General features: G+C 36.2%; 1 protein-coding gene across 1 annotated transcript in view; it reads left to right on the top strand.

The window, feature by feature from the left end:
* Positions 1-11,241, top strand: part of GLRB (glycine receptor beta) — a 94,124-nt gene extending 82,883 nt beyond the window's left edge. The window contains exon 10 of the mRNA XM_055336632.1: positions 9,571-11,241. Coding sequence (XP_055192607.1) covers positions 9,571-9,867 — 297 coding nt within the window. The 3' untranslated portion in view covers positions 9,868-11,241. The remainder of the gene's footprint in view (positions 1-9,570) is intronic.
* The last annotated feature ends 2,232 nt before the right edge of the window (positions 11,242-13,473 follow it).

Below are 13,473 nucleotides of genomic sequence, written 5' to 3'. Positions count from 1 at the left end.
TCCCTGAGGCTTTTCATTTTTTCTAGTTCATTTTCTCTGTTTTGTTAGGATTGGATAATTTCTTTGGTTGTATCTTTAAAAAAAAAAGGATTTTATTTATTTATTCATGAGACACACAGAGAGAGGCAGAGACACAGGCAGAGGGAGAAGCAGGCTCCCTCCAGGGAACCTGATATGTGACTTTTTTTTTTTAATTTTATAAATTAATTTTTATTGGTGTTCAATTTACCAACATACAGAATAACACCCAGTGCTCATCCCGTCAAGTGTCCCCCTCTTGATCCCGGAACTCCAGGATCACGCCCTGAGCTGAAGGCAGGCACTCAATCACTGAGCCACCCAGGGATCCCCCATTATATCTTTTAATTCACTGATTCTTTCCTTTGCCCCTCCCATTTTTCTGTTGCACTCACCCACTGAGATTTATATTTTGCTTAAAATGTTTTTTCAGTTATAAAACTTCTCTGTGGTTTTTCTTTTTTCCTGAGATTTTTTTTTTTTTTTGTATTTCTTTGCTCAGGTTTTCTGTTTTTCAAAGGTTTCAAACAAATGTTCAAAACACCTGATTGAAACATTTGTTGTCATCCATGTTTTAAGGCCTTTCTCAGATAATTCTAATGTATTTTTCATCTGGTGTTGGTATCTACTGACCATATTTTTTAAAAATTCAATTTGAGATCTTCTCTGTTTTTTTTTTTTAAGATTTTATTTAATTATCCATGAGAGACAGAGAGAGAGAGAGAGAGAGAGAGAGAGAGAGAGAGGCAGAGACACAGGCAGAGGGAGAAGCAGGCTCCATGCAGGGAGCCCGATGTGGGACTTGATCCCGGGACCCCAGGATCATGCCCTGGGCTGAAGGCAGGCGCTAAACCACTGAGCCACCCAGGGATCCCCAGCTACCCAGGATCCCCAAGCCACCCAGGGATCCCCTCTGGTTCTTTGTATGATGAGTGATTTTCTTTTGAGACCTGAACATTGTCATGTTATTTTATAAGACTCTGGATCTTGTTTAAACTTTGTTTTAGCTGGCTTTCTCTGACTGTGTCCTTTCAGGAGAAGGAAGGGTGCTGCATCATCAGTATTTCCAGTGGAAGAAGTCCAGATCCTCACACAGTGAGGTTAGGGACTCTTCAATACTGCAGGGTGGGATTGGGGGTTTTTAATTCCCCATTGGTCTCCACTGAAACTGCAGCGGGGGTGTCCTCATTATCACTTTGTGGTAATGAATGTCCTGCCTCCTATGACATCATTCCCAGTGTGGAAGAGGGGAAGCAGTTTGTTTCTGCTGGGTGGGCAGAGCAGGGCCTTGTTAATGCTCTATGGAGATGGAAGTCCTAGTTCCCTCCCTATTTGGCCTTCTCTGATACCACAGCAGTGAGAGTATTGGGTATTTTGTTACAGCTTCTTAAAGGGGGAAGTCTAGTTTCCCACTTTGCTGGCATGGTAAGGATGGGGTGACATTTTCTGTGTGTGGCGTTAGACTCACGTAGAGAGATTATTGCCTAAAAGCCATTTGTCTTGCGAAGCTGCTTTTTCTTTTGTCCTTTGGATAGAGGAAGCAAACTTTTTTGGGGCTATTTTTATCTGCACCCCTTGGCATTTTAATTTCAACTCCTTCAGCTCCATATCTGGGATATATGAAACAAAAAGCACACACAGGAACTCATCACCATGTTGTTCCATGGGTCTTTAGGTCCCCAGCTAATCCCCATTTACATCTCCCAGTCTTTTATCAGTTTCTTATTTTTCCAGCCTACTAATCCCCCTACCCACTAACTTATACCCTAGCTAAGTGTTCTGGAGACAAAGAAAAGAAATTCTATAGAATAGGTGCTTACTTACTTTAAATACGGAAGAGATTTTCAGAGTACTATAGAATATATCAAGATTATTTATGGAAATAGATACAAAAGATAAATAGGATCTAGAACATTGGACTGAATTATGTTATTTTTTATTGCACAATATTGTATTAGTTTCAGGTGTACACAATGTGATTTGATATTTATGTACACTCGGATATGGTCGGCACAATAAGAGTAGTCACCATCTGTCATCATACAAAACTGTTGTAAAATTATTGACTATATTCCCTGTGCTATAATTTACATCCTATGTCTTACTTATTTTATGAATGTAAGATTGTACCTTTTAATTCCTTTCACTGATTTTATCCAACCCCCTTCCCCATCCCTCCAACAACTATTAGTTTGTTCTCTGTATCTATGAGCCTGTTTCTGTTTCATTTTTTTTTGTTTTATTTTTGATTCCACATATAAGGGAAATCATACAGTATTTATTTTTCTCTGACTTTTTTAAATTAACATAATACTCTCTAGGTCCACCCATGTTGTCACAAAAGACTAGATTTCATTCTTTCTTGTGGTTGAGTAACATTCCTTTGTCTGTATTTACCACATCTTCTTTATCCATTCATCCATCACTGGACTCTTAGGTTGCTTCTGTATCTTGACTATTGTGAATAATGCTGCAGGACACATTGGAGTACATGTGTCTTTTTGAAGTAGTGTTTTCATTTTCTTCAGTTAAATACCCAGAAGCAAAATTGCTGGGTGAAATTGTAACTCTATTTTTAATTTTTTTGAAGAACCTCCATGCTGTTTTCCAGAGTGGTACCAATTTACATTCCCACCCACACTGCACAAGGGTTACCTTCTCTCTACATCCTCACCAACACTTGTTAATTTCTTGTCTTTTTGATACGAGACATTCTGACTCGTGTGATGTGATATCTCAGTGTGGTTTTAATTTGCATTTTCCTGATCATTATTAACGTGGAGCATCTTTTCATATGTCTGTTAATTATCTGTCTCTATGCTTTGGCAAAGTGTCCATTTGGGCCTTCTGCCCAGTTTTTATGACTTCTAACATGAATGTTAGAGTATTTCATATTGTCCCAAAGTCCCTTAAACTATCCAGTTTTAAAATCATTTTTTTTTCTTTTTGCTGTTCAGTTTATATTTTCACTATCCTGACTTCCAGATTGCTGATCCATTTTTCTGTATCATCTAATCTGCTATTTATTTCCTCTAGTGTGTTATCATTTCTGTTATAACATTTTTCAGCTTTGGTTGGTTGGCTCTTTCTTATATTTTCTGTGTCTGCTGAGATTCTTTCTGTGTTCATCCATTCTTCTCCTGAGTTTGGTGAGCATTTTTATGACCATTACTATGAACTCTTTATGAGGTAGATTACTTATCTCCATTTCATTTAGTTCTTTTACCAAGATTTTGTCTCGTTTTTTCATTTAGAACATATTCCTCTGTCTCTTCATTTGCCTGACTCTCTGTGTTTGTTACTAAGTATTAGGTAGTTCAGCTCTTTTTTTGGTCTTGAAAGAGTGGCCTGATGTAGGTATCTTGTGGGGCTCAGAAGCACAAATCCTTCTGGTCCCCAGAACCAGATGTTCCAGGGGTATCCCTTGTGTAGTCTATGTGCACCCTCCTGTTGTGGTGGGGATGTGGTGCGTAGGAGTGGCCCCTGGCCCAACTGGCTGGGAAGCCTGACTGTGACAGCTGCAGGTGCATCTGGCCAAGGCACAGGGTTGTTTGATCCCCTTGATGGGGCATGCCCTCTGGCATTAGCAGTCTAGAGGGATGATTCCAAAATCGTGTTCATCCATGCCAGGATCAGCACAGCAGAACAAGATAGTAAAAATGGCTGCCTCTAAGTTCCTCAGGGGAGAGGCCCAGCCTCCTGGCTTTCTAACAGGTACATTAATAAGTGGACCTCCTTCACCTACAGGCTATGTACTTTTCCATCTTGTGTTCTTGCACTGGTTTCCATGTCAAGTGAGTCAGCACCTGAGCCTCTTTAAGAGTGGGTTTTTCTGCCACTATGTTCCATAGTTTTCCTGGACATATTCCTTATTAATTTTCAGAGTTACATATTTTGGGGACTCATGTCTCCTATGCCAGAATCTAAGGGCTAGGGTGCCTGACTAGGGTGCCTGATGTGGAGCTCACATCTTTCACTCAGGGTAAAGCTCTGTACCTCTGCAATCCCTCCTAAACATGGAGTACTGCATCTGAGGTGTGGTTTTTTTTCCTTAACAAGACCATATCTCTGCCTCTTTTGCCCATCTTGTTGATGTTCCTCATTGCAGAGGCTCTGTTCATCCAGTTTCTTGATTCCCTCAGAGAGAATTATTACATATGGAGTTGTAGGTTTGTTCTGTCCATGGGAGGGATGAGATCAGGATCTTCCTATGCCATCTTGAGCTCTCCCCGGAATTATGTTATTTTAAATTTAGCTTTCAGGTGTTAAAATAATCACCCAGTGAAGAAAAGTTCAACATATTTAAGAACTCCTATATTTTAATTCTCTGTGTTTGGGGTTGCTAGTAGAAACACATGTGTCTGGAGTCTGAAACTGTTACATTTTGCAACAAAAGTCATAAAGTGATGCTTAGGGAGTTTAAAAGTCCACCAGAAATAAATCTCCAGAAACAAATGTAATTTACTCTTATTGCTTACAGGCCAAATGCAATCTCTACAATGAGCATTGTACCTACGTAATATTTGAGTAATATTTGTACATAATATATCCTGAGATATACTTCAAGGCAAGAATGAGTAAAAAAATATCTTAATGTATCCATCAAATTTACAGCCAGTGTGTAATCTGATCAATTCATAAGTCTGTTACACATTGACATAAAAGAATATTAATAAAGAAATTTAAAAACTTGTTGCCTTTTTAATTTAGTGGTTTTGCTGTGAAAAATATATGTTTGGTTTCAAAATGCATTTGCCCCAGTATATTTTGCTTTCAAAACACAAACTCTTGCTAAGTCATTTCAATGAAATTTTTTTTTGAAACCCAAGTTCAGCTGCTTGTCACTTGAAAGGCAATACTTAAGAGACAAGTGTTGGTTGGAAAAGAAAGATTGCTTTATTTAGGAGGCTGGCAATCTGGAGAGACAGCTGATTGGTGTCCAACCAAGGACCATCTCCAAGTTTCCAGGTTAAGGAGTGGGGCTTTTATTTATTTATTTTAAGATTTTATTTATTTATTTATGAGAAACACACACACACAGAGAGAGGCAGAGACACAGGCAGAGAGAAGCGGGCTCCACGCAGGGAGCCCGACTTGGGACTCGATCCTGGGACTCCAGGATCACTTCCTGGGCTGCAGGCGGCACTGAACCACCGAGCCATCTGGGCTGCCCAGGAGTGGGGCTTTTAAAGGGGAAATTCAGGGTAGGAGATTATATACATATTGATGAAAAGGGCAAAGAAACTTATGACTATTCATGAGGAACACACACATTGAGCAAGTATATATGTAGCATACATTTCCTGTTCACTTTGGGGTGGTGGCTTAATACCAGAAGGAAGCAAAATTCAGCCTCTGACATCAGGAGGTTATCTCAGGACAAGAAGGGCCCATGGACATGCTCCGAGAGCTGGTGTAAACTGGAATGGGGTCTTAGGCTTATTATCTCTGTTAAGGAATGCAGAGCCTTGCTTGTTCATAGGCTGGCAACATATCAGTTGACCTTGAGTTCAGGCTTCTGCAGAAACAGCTAAAGTGGGTTTGTTAGTGGGTCTGAAAAGACACAATAGTTGATTAGGGAGAAACAATTCTCTGAAAAACAAGCTTTACACTTTCCGCTAGTTTCAACTGCATTAACCCTGTGGGGGATGGTTTCAAAATGATACGTCATTTATTTTTAGACAGAATAGCAATAGTAATTAATGGAAGCACAATGAAATTTGGATTATAGGAAATTTTCAATGCTGATTTTTAAAATAATGCTGTGTTTGCAAAGGAAAGGAATTATTTTAAAAAGTGTAAGAAATGGGGATCCCTAGGTGGCTCAGCGGTTTAGCACCTGCCTTTGACCCAGGGCATGATTGAGTCCCACATCAGGTTCCCTGCATGGAGCCTGCTTCTCCCTCTGCCTGTGTCTCTGCACCCCCTTCTTTCTCTATCATGAATAAATAAATAAAATCTTAAAAAAAGTGTAAGAAATAAGAAACATCAATGATAATGTAACCTAGCTTTTAGCATGTTTTTATAATCTTGCCTGCATTCATAAATCTGTCATCATACATATAATTATCTAAGTTATTTATCCCCAGTACTTCCTCAACCATTACAGTATTTTGTTTACTAATTTGTTTGTTTACTTGTACAATTCCTTTTTTTTTAATTCAACAAAAATGTGAAGACCTACTGTTAATATCATTCTGTTCCCAATGCCTAGTATGTGCCGTGCGCTATTCACAAGGAAGGTTTTGCGAATAAAAGATAAAATAGTGTCATTGCCTTTGGATTTTTACAAGTTAAAAAAATACAACCTGCTGTTTATGCTTGAATGAGATAGTTGTTTCCTATGGTAATGACTGGTTTTTAAAAACAAGGAATGATTTAAATTTGGTAAACTATGTGGAGATTATTCCCTTCTGAATCTATTTTTATCATCTGCAGGAGATACCATTATTCCCATGAAATTATACATAAGTCTGCTGGTTAAGAAATCTTGTATAAGGTGATTTGCTTTTCAATGTGTGACACAAACTGAAAAGGACCACAGAAAGTTCTTAAAGTTCTAATTTGAAGCATTAGGAAGTTCTTAGCCGCATCATTTTTTATTCTTGACAGTTTCATTATCATACTACCTCAATTTTGCTGCCAGTAATTTTCAGGAGTGACAAGTTTATATGATGAAAGCAAATGAGACACATATTTACGTGAGGAAAAATTGAGAAATTATAAATTGGAGGTTAATAAAACCAAGATCACTTTTAAGAATATGTTACATAGGGTTACTCTCTTATTTATAAGGAATTTATTGAATCCCTCTTGATGTGATATTATAATTACTCAAAATAGTATTACACTGTAAACACTTTTCTACTTTTATGTACATATTTGATATAATTATGTGTAGAGAGTATTAACTAAAAAAAATTATGTTTGTGTATGATCTCCAATGAACGGAAAAAGGTGAGACCAGCCAACTAGTTAATGAATCATGACCTATTTCAGGAACCTGAGGACTTCTTATTTCTTATTTAGTTGTGCCACATAATCAAAAGATATTTCTATAGTAGAGGTCCTCTTCTTCAGTATATACACACACAGGTCTACTTTTTTCAAATAAAAGAATTTTCAAATACATTTTCTAGGTGAGGTTTTATTTAATAAGTTAAATGATTGAATATTTAGTACGACCAAGTTGAAGCTCTTTGCAGTACTTCTCTGTTATTCCTTTAACATTGAAGAATTTATTCCTCTTTAACAGACATGTGTACTATATTTAAATAATCTCTCTGAATAAATATGAAATCCTAAATCTACATTTTGAATTAACTGTGTCGATAAATTCTAAAATCATTAAAATTGCTAGCAGAATCTAAAAATATGTTTTTGTAAATAAAACAGATTAGAAAATTTGAAGTATTTATGTGTGACTTAGATTATAATACCATATAAATTTTATTAACTTGTTTATTTATTTATAGCTTTTATTTATTTATTCATGAGAGACACACAGAGAGAGGCAGAGACATAGGCAGAGGGAGAAGCAGGTTCCCTGCCAGAAGCCTAATGCAGGACTCAACCCCGGACCCCGGGATCACGCCCTGAGCTGAAGGCAGATGGTCAACCCCTGAGCCACCCAGGAGTCCCTGATAAGTGGATTCTAAAGTACAGTTAGTGAATCTAAACCTTTTAAAGTAGAGAATTCTAAAGGGAGAAAGTGAAACTGGAATATCCACAGAGTCTCAGACTGTAAAGATTGCTCTGAGACCGTGAGGATAATGCAAACATTTGATATGTAGAGTCTGTTCTCAACTTCTATTCCAATCAAGGTAGCAATTTTACTCTTTACAAAAGTTCACTATATACTTAGTTCTCAAATAGCACTGGAAAATTAGAGCTTTAAACATGGTCTTCTTTCTGGTGCACTTACAAGGAAGGTGTGAGAATGTAAATGTGAGTGTGTGTGTGTGTGTGTGTGTGCATGATGGTACAGTTTAAATGACAGATTGCTGGGGGATTTACGTAGTATAAAGTATATGCAAATAAAGTCAACAGTTGTACAGAAATAACGTTCCCAGTACGTGTTCATAATTGGAAAAAACTGGAAATTACCTACAGGTATTATGACAGGAGATGCATAACACATTTTAGTTTGTTTTTTTTTCACTTAGTATATCTTAATTATATATACTGTCCACCTCTAAACACTGCCATCTGGCTCTTGCCCAAAGAATGTGACTCAGTGTCCAGATAGAGGATAGAGTCCTGCTACCCGAAGTACTGCTGGGAAATAATTTATTTAACTTTTTACATTACGCATAAGTTTCACCCCCCCCCCATAATCTGGTAAAGGTAAACGGAATCTATATAACTAGTCATCGTATTATAGTAATAAGCCAAAAACTAGAGTAGCTATAGTATAATAACAGTATATAATGATAGATTTCCTTTTTCAGTAAAAGCAGTAAATATCAATAATGGAGATTCCAAAGGTGAATCACAGAACTCAGGAGTAAGAACCATAGGAAATTAAGCAGTAGAATCAAGAGTTTACCCTTCAGAGGCCTTTTGTAATATCAGTGCTATCTTAAAACATTGGGGTTAAGGGCAGCCCGGGTGGCTCAGTGGTTTAGCACCACTTTCAGTCCAGGGCCTAATCCTGGAGACCAGGGATCGAGTCCCATGTTGGGCTCCCTGCATGGAGCCTGCTTCTCCCTCTGCCTGTGTCTCTTCCTCTCTCTGTGTGTCTCTATGAATAAATAAAATCTTTATTAAAAAAAAATTGGGGTTAGCATCTGTTGTTTCTGAGAGCATTCCTGATCTCTAGAGAGAGGTCAATGGAAAATAATTATTTTGTATATTATAGGGACTGGATTCAAATTTAATAATTCAGGTATTATCAACTGAATAATCTCTGTGACATATGATCTGGCTGAAATATACACAATTTTTTGGATTCTCTGAGTATGGTTGGCTACGCCACTTTAGTCAACAAATTAGGAATGAATGAATGCCTTTCATCAGTATATCTTTGGTTCATGATCATTGTGGCCATGTTTTGGTTCTTACTTGTGGGTCCACTTTGGAGTTTGTCTCATTGAAGAGATAAATGTTGCAGTCCTTTGTAAACCACCCTCTTTGGAAATAGAATCCATGGGGAAGTCAAAGGTTAGAAGTAGTAGAAGATTTCTGCAATCCCTGTATTGTGGTAATATGGTCTGTGTCATGGTTAAATATTGCTTATTGGTATTTCAGCTGAGAACTCTCACAAGCCTGGGAGCACCTAAGATAAATGTTGATTTGTGCTTCGATCTCTTGACATAAAGTAACCTATCAAAAGTTTATCCCATGACATAAGCCTTGTTATATGGGCAACATTTTAGAGCCCTTAAATGTTCAGGTAATCTGATGGCCTAATCAGTTACTATTAAATCTTTTTGTCAAACAGAAATAATAGTCAACTGATTAAACCATCAGATTTTAAAAATATCCTTTTGAAGAGATATTTTATGAATAGAAAAATTCTAAATGTACTCTGTCCTTAACTTTCATTCTCAGGTTGGAGAGACGAGATGCAAAAAGGTTTGCACTTCTAAGTCTGACCTGAGGTCTAATGACTTCAGCATTGTTGGAAGCTTACCAAGAGATTTTGAATTATCTAATTATGACTGCTATGGAAAACCTATTGAAGTCAACAATGGGCTTGGGAAATCTCAGGCAAAGAACAACAAGAAGCCACCCCCTGCCAAACCTGTTATTCCAACAGCAGCAAAGCGAATTGATCTTTATGCAAGAGCATTGTTTCCTTTCTGCTTCTTGTTTTTCAATGTTATATATTGGTCTATATATTTATGATAAATCTTTTTCATTTGTGTAAAATAAAATGCCATTTCATTGTGACCAACCTCATTCATAAATGCCAATCTGAAGAATTTTGCATTTTCATAGCAATATATTGCATTTTGGATGCCATTTGATTGTATAAAAATGTGGCACCTTACTTTTGAATGGCAGCATGATCTTGTTACTTCTGTGCGCTACTAATGTATATATGTATAGCAAACATACTGCTTTAGGAATAAATGAAGGATAACCATACTACATAAAATAAAATCCAAACAGTTCTCTTCAGTTAGTGTAAATTGCAAATACTTCAGAAAATTCTGATAATAAAATGATGTGCACGCTGGATCCTGTTATGATCACCCTTCTAATGTATGTAGTATTTCAAATTTACTTCCTTGTAACTTTCAGAGAAAGCCATCTTGTATAATTTTAGATGGTATTATCACAGATCAAGCAAAATTATATTACATATTGTTTAAACTTTGTAAGTAGAAATATATCAGCTATAATTATGTGGGCTCTGTGGAGAAATAAAGTTCAAAAAATTACTAATTTGTAAAATCAGCTCATTTTAAAGTGTGCCTGTGTTGTCAAAATGCCAGCTTATGAAACATGGTAATCATTTTTGAAACAGAGGGAAATCTAGATTTACATAAATTCATACTGAATTTCTGATGGAAATAAAAAGATAGAGACATTGATTAAATATTTCTGACAAAAGAAATTCTATTTAACCCACCTTAAAGCGTAAATATATTTTCATGGATTTCATTTTGTTGATACAGAATATATAAAATCGTGCCTTAAAGAGTCATAAATATTTTAAATCGGAATATAATAATGGATATGTAATTTCACGTAATTCTTAAGAATCCAAGAGGAAAATACCCTGTTACTGGAAGTAACTCGAGTTTGGGAGGAAAAAATCATTGGAGGATTTTAACTTCTTTATTAAAATGCTTACATAATTTTTAGGTAAAATTAAATTTTTTTCCGAATTCATTTCTTTTTTTATTTGAATACTTTTTGGATTTTCTATAAAACATTTAAAGTTTAAGTATGTAACATCTGTTTATGTTAGGTCTCACTGCTAGTGGTATTTTCTCTCTTACTAAAAGTCTAGACTACCTAGATTTATTTACTTTGACCTTGTTTCAACCTGAAAATAGGCACTTTCTGGTCTATAAGTCTCCCATTTTCTAGTGATATGAATCCAATGTACCTTTTTATTTCTCCATAGCTGGAATTGGAATTATCCATAACTCATATAACACAAACATAAGATCAAGTGAGTATATTTACATTATTTGGAGAGTTTTGTTGCAGCTGAGAGTTTATATGGTCAATTCAATAATAAAGTGTGTTTAAATATTGTTTATGCAAGTTGCTATGTGTAATTCAATGCTATTTTATTAAATACTTTAATTTTTAAAAGATATTCACTGATTACCAAATTTTGAAAAAAATAAGATGTAATCTAACCTCTGTAGTCCTTCAGCACCCCCTAGTTGCAAAAGCTCAGCCATCCGAATAGTTTTAAAATGCCACAACTAACCCTATGATGGACTTGAATATCCTACAAGGACCCAAGGTAGTAACATTATAATGGTACTGTGCTAGGAAAAAAAATGCCTTGAAAAAAAAAATGCCTTGAGCAGGATTTAAACTATTTACACTTTTTACTTCTAAAAATTATATTTGCTTATTGTATGTTTTCTATATTCTTGCAAATTTCATTCATATTCAGGAGTTTGATTCAGATACAGAGTTTTAAGTGGGAAATGTACCAAATGGAAGACAGGTTTCATTAAGCAAGAATTCATTTATTTAAAAAAATGTGAATGAGTTCCTTTCTGTAATATAATATTGTAGCCTCTTAAGATCAATTTTAATACCCAACCACAAATATATAGCTATTCCAGGATTAAGTGAGTTCTAGAACTTCAAATGGAACATTAGATTGTGATCATAACAAAGAAGGATAATTCATGTCCACGTATGGTTGTTTTATAATTGTTATCTCAAGGATTTAGTCACTTAAACCCAGAGTGTTCTGGTCTGTGTTTCTAAATATTATGTCTTTCCGGGAGACTTGCAGTGTATCTACCTGGATATCCGTATCTCAGATTCAGTGTCTCCAAAATAAAAATTATCTTCTCCTCACAAATCAGTAGGTTTTTTTTTTATTCCCTCTTCTTGTTAAAGCCGTGACTACTGTAGTCCACCATATTAAACCTTCCTTCCTTCTCTCACTCTATACCCTTTTAAGAATATAAGTGTAGAGAGTCTCCCTCTCACCCCTACCACCTGTCCTCTCTATTTCTGCTGACACACCCCTAATTCAGTGCCTTTGCCCATTCTTTTCTTTTTTAAAGATTTTAGTTACTTATTTGAGAGAGAATGAGCAGAGGTTATATGGAGAAGCAGAATCCTCACTGAGCAGTGAGACCAACGTGGGGCTCGATCCCAGGAATCTGGGATCATGACCTAACCTGAAGACAGACAACCAACTGAGCCACCCAGGCCCCAACACTTTCCCATTGTTTAACAGATTTCTGCAGCAGTTTTTAATATCACTCTACTATAACTCAGCTGATGATAATAATGATGATGATTTTTGTTAGGCAAATTCCGTACCCAACATGGGGCTTGAACTTCAACCTTGAAATCAAGGGTTGCATGCTGCACAGACTGAGCCAACCAGGTGCCCCAACTCAGTTTATTTCTGAACCAATTATGGGATATTCATTTTGTAATTATTCAAGTAAGATATGAATACCTTGATGTATTAGAAAGCAAGATGTATTTAGCATGAACACTGAAAGTTGCTGCCATGGCCTTCTTCCTTCAAGCTCTTCTCTCTTCCCCAGAGGTCATCACCTAACTCTAGGCATTTACAACTCTATCCAGTTTTTAAATATAAAAGATAATGTAGTACAATGGGATTTAATATAAGGGGGATTTTACCATATGTATAGTTTTCCAATTTCTTTATTTTTCATTTAATGTGTCTTGGAGATCTTTCTGTGTGAGGACAAATTGGACATTCATAAATCTATCCTCTGTATCCTATTATTCTGTATCATGAATGTGCCTGAATGTAGCTTCTTCTTAAGCAGAAATTTTGATTGTTTTACTTTTCAAATACAAAATAGTATTGCAATAAATATCTTTGTGCATATATGAGTATACTTCCATGAGACAGATTGCAGAAGTGGAGTTACCGAGTTAGAAGATGTATACGTTTTAAATTTGAGGGTGTTCTCCTAGATTTCCCTCCAAAAGCTACTAATGTTGGTTTTCATCATGATACACCCAAACTCTCACAACCTAGTCATCTCTTAACCTACTTTATGTCATTGATATACCACTTTTATTTTTTAAAAGCGTTCTTGAAGTTGCTTCAGACTTTTAGAAAACTTGTGAAAATACTCCAAAGAATTTCTGTTTACCATTTATCCAGATTCCCTAAATGTTAATCTTATTGTACTTAACTTTATCCCCCCCCACTGTGTATGTGTGTGTGTGTGTGCACTTGAGACATTTTTTCTTCTGAAACATTTAAAATAAAGCTGCAGATATGATGTCCCTTTACCTCTACACACTTTAGTGTCT

This window comes from Nyctereutes procyonoides, unplaced genomic scaffold (genome assembly GCF_905146905.1).
Source record: "Nyctereutes procyonoides isolate TBG_1078 unplaced genomic scaffold, NYPRO_anot_genome, whole genome shotgun sequence".
Lineage (NCBI taxonomy): Eukaryota > Metazoa > Chordata > Mammalia > Carnivora > Canidae > Nyctereutes > Nyctereutes procyonoides.
The sequence above is the reverse complement of the archived record's forward strand: the minus strand, read 5'-3'. Positions and strand labels throughout refer to the sequence as shown.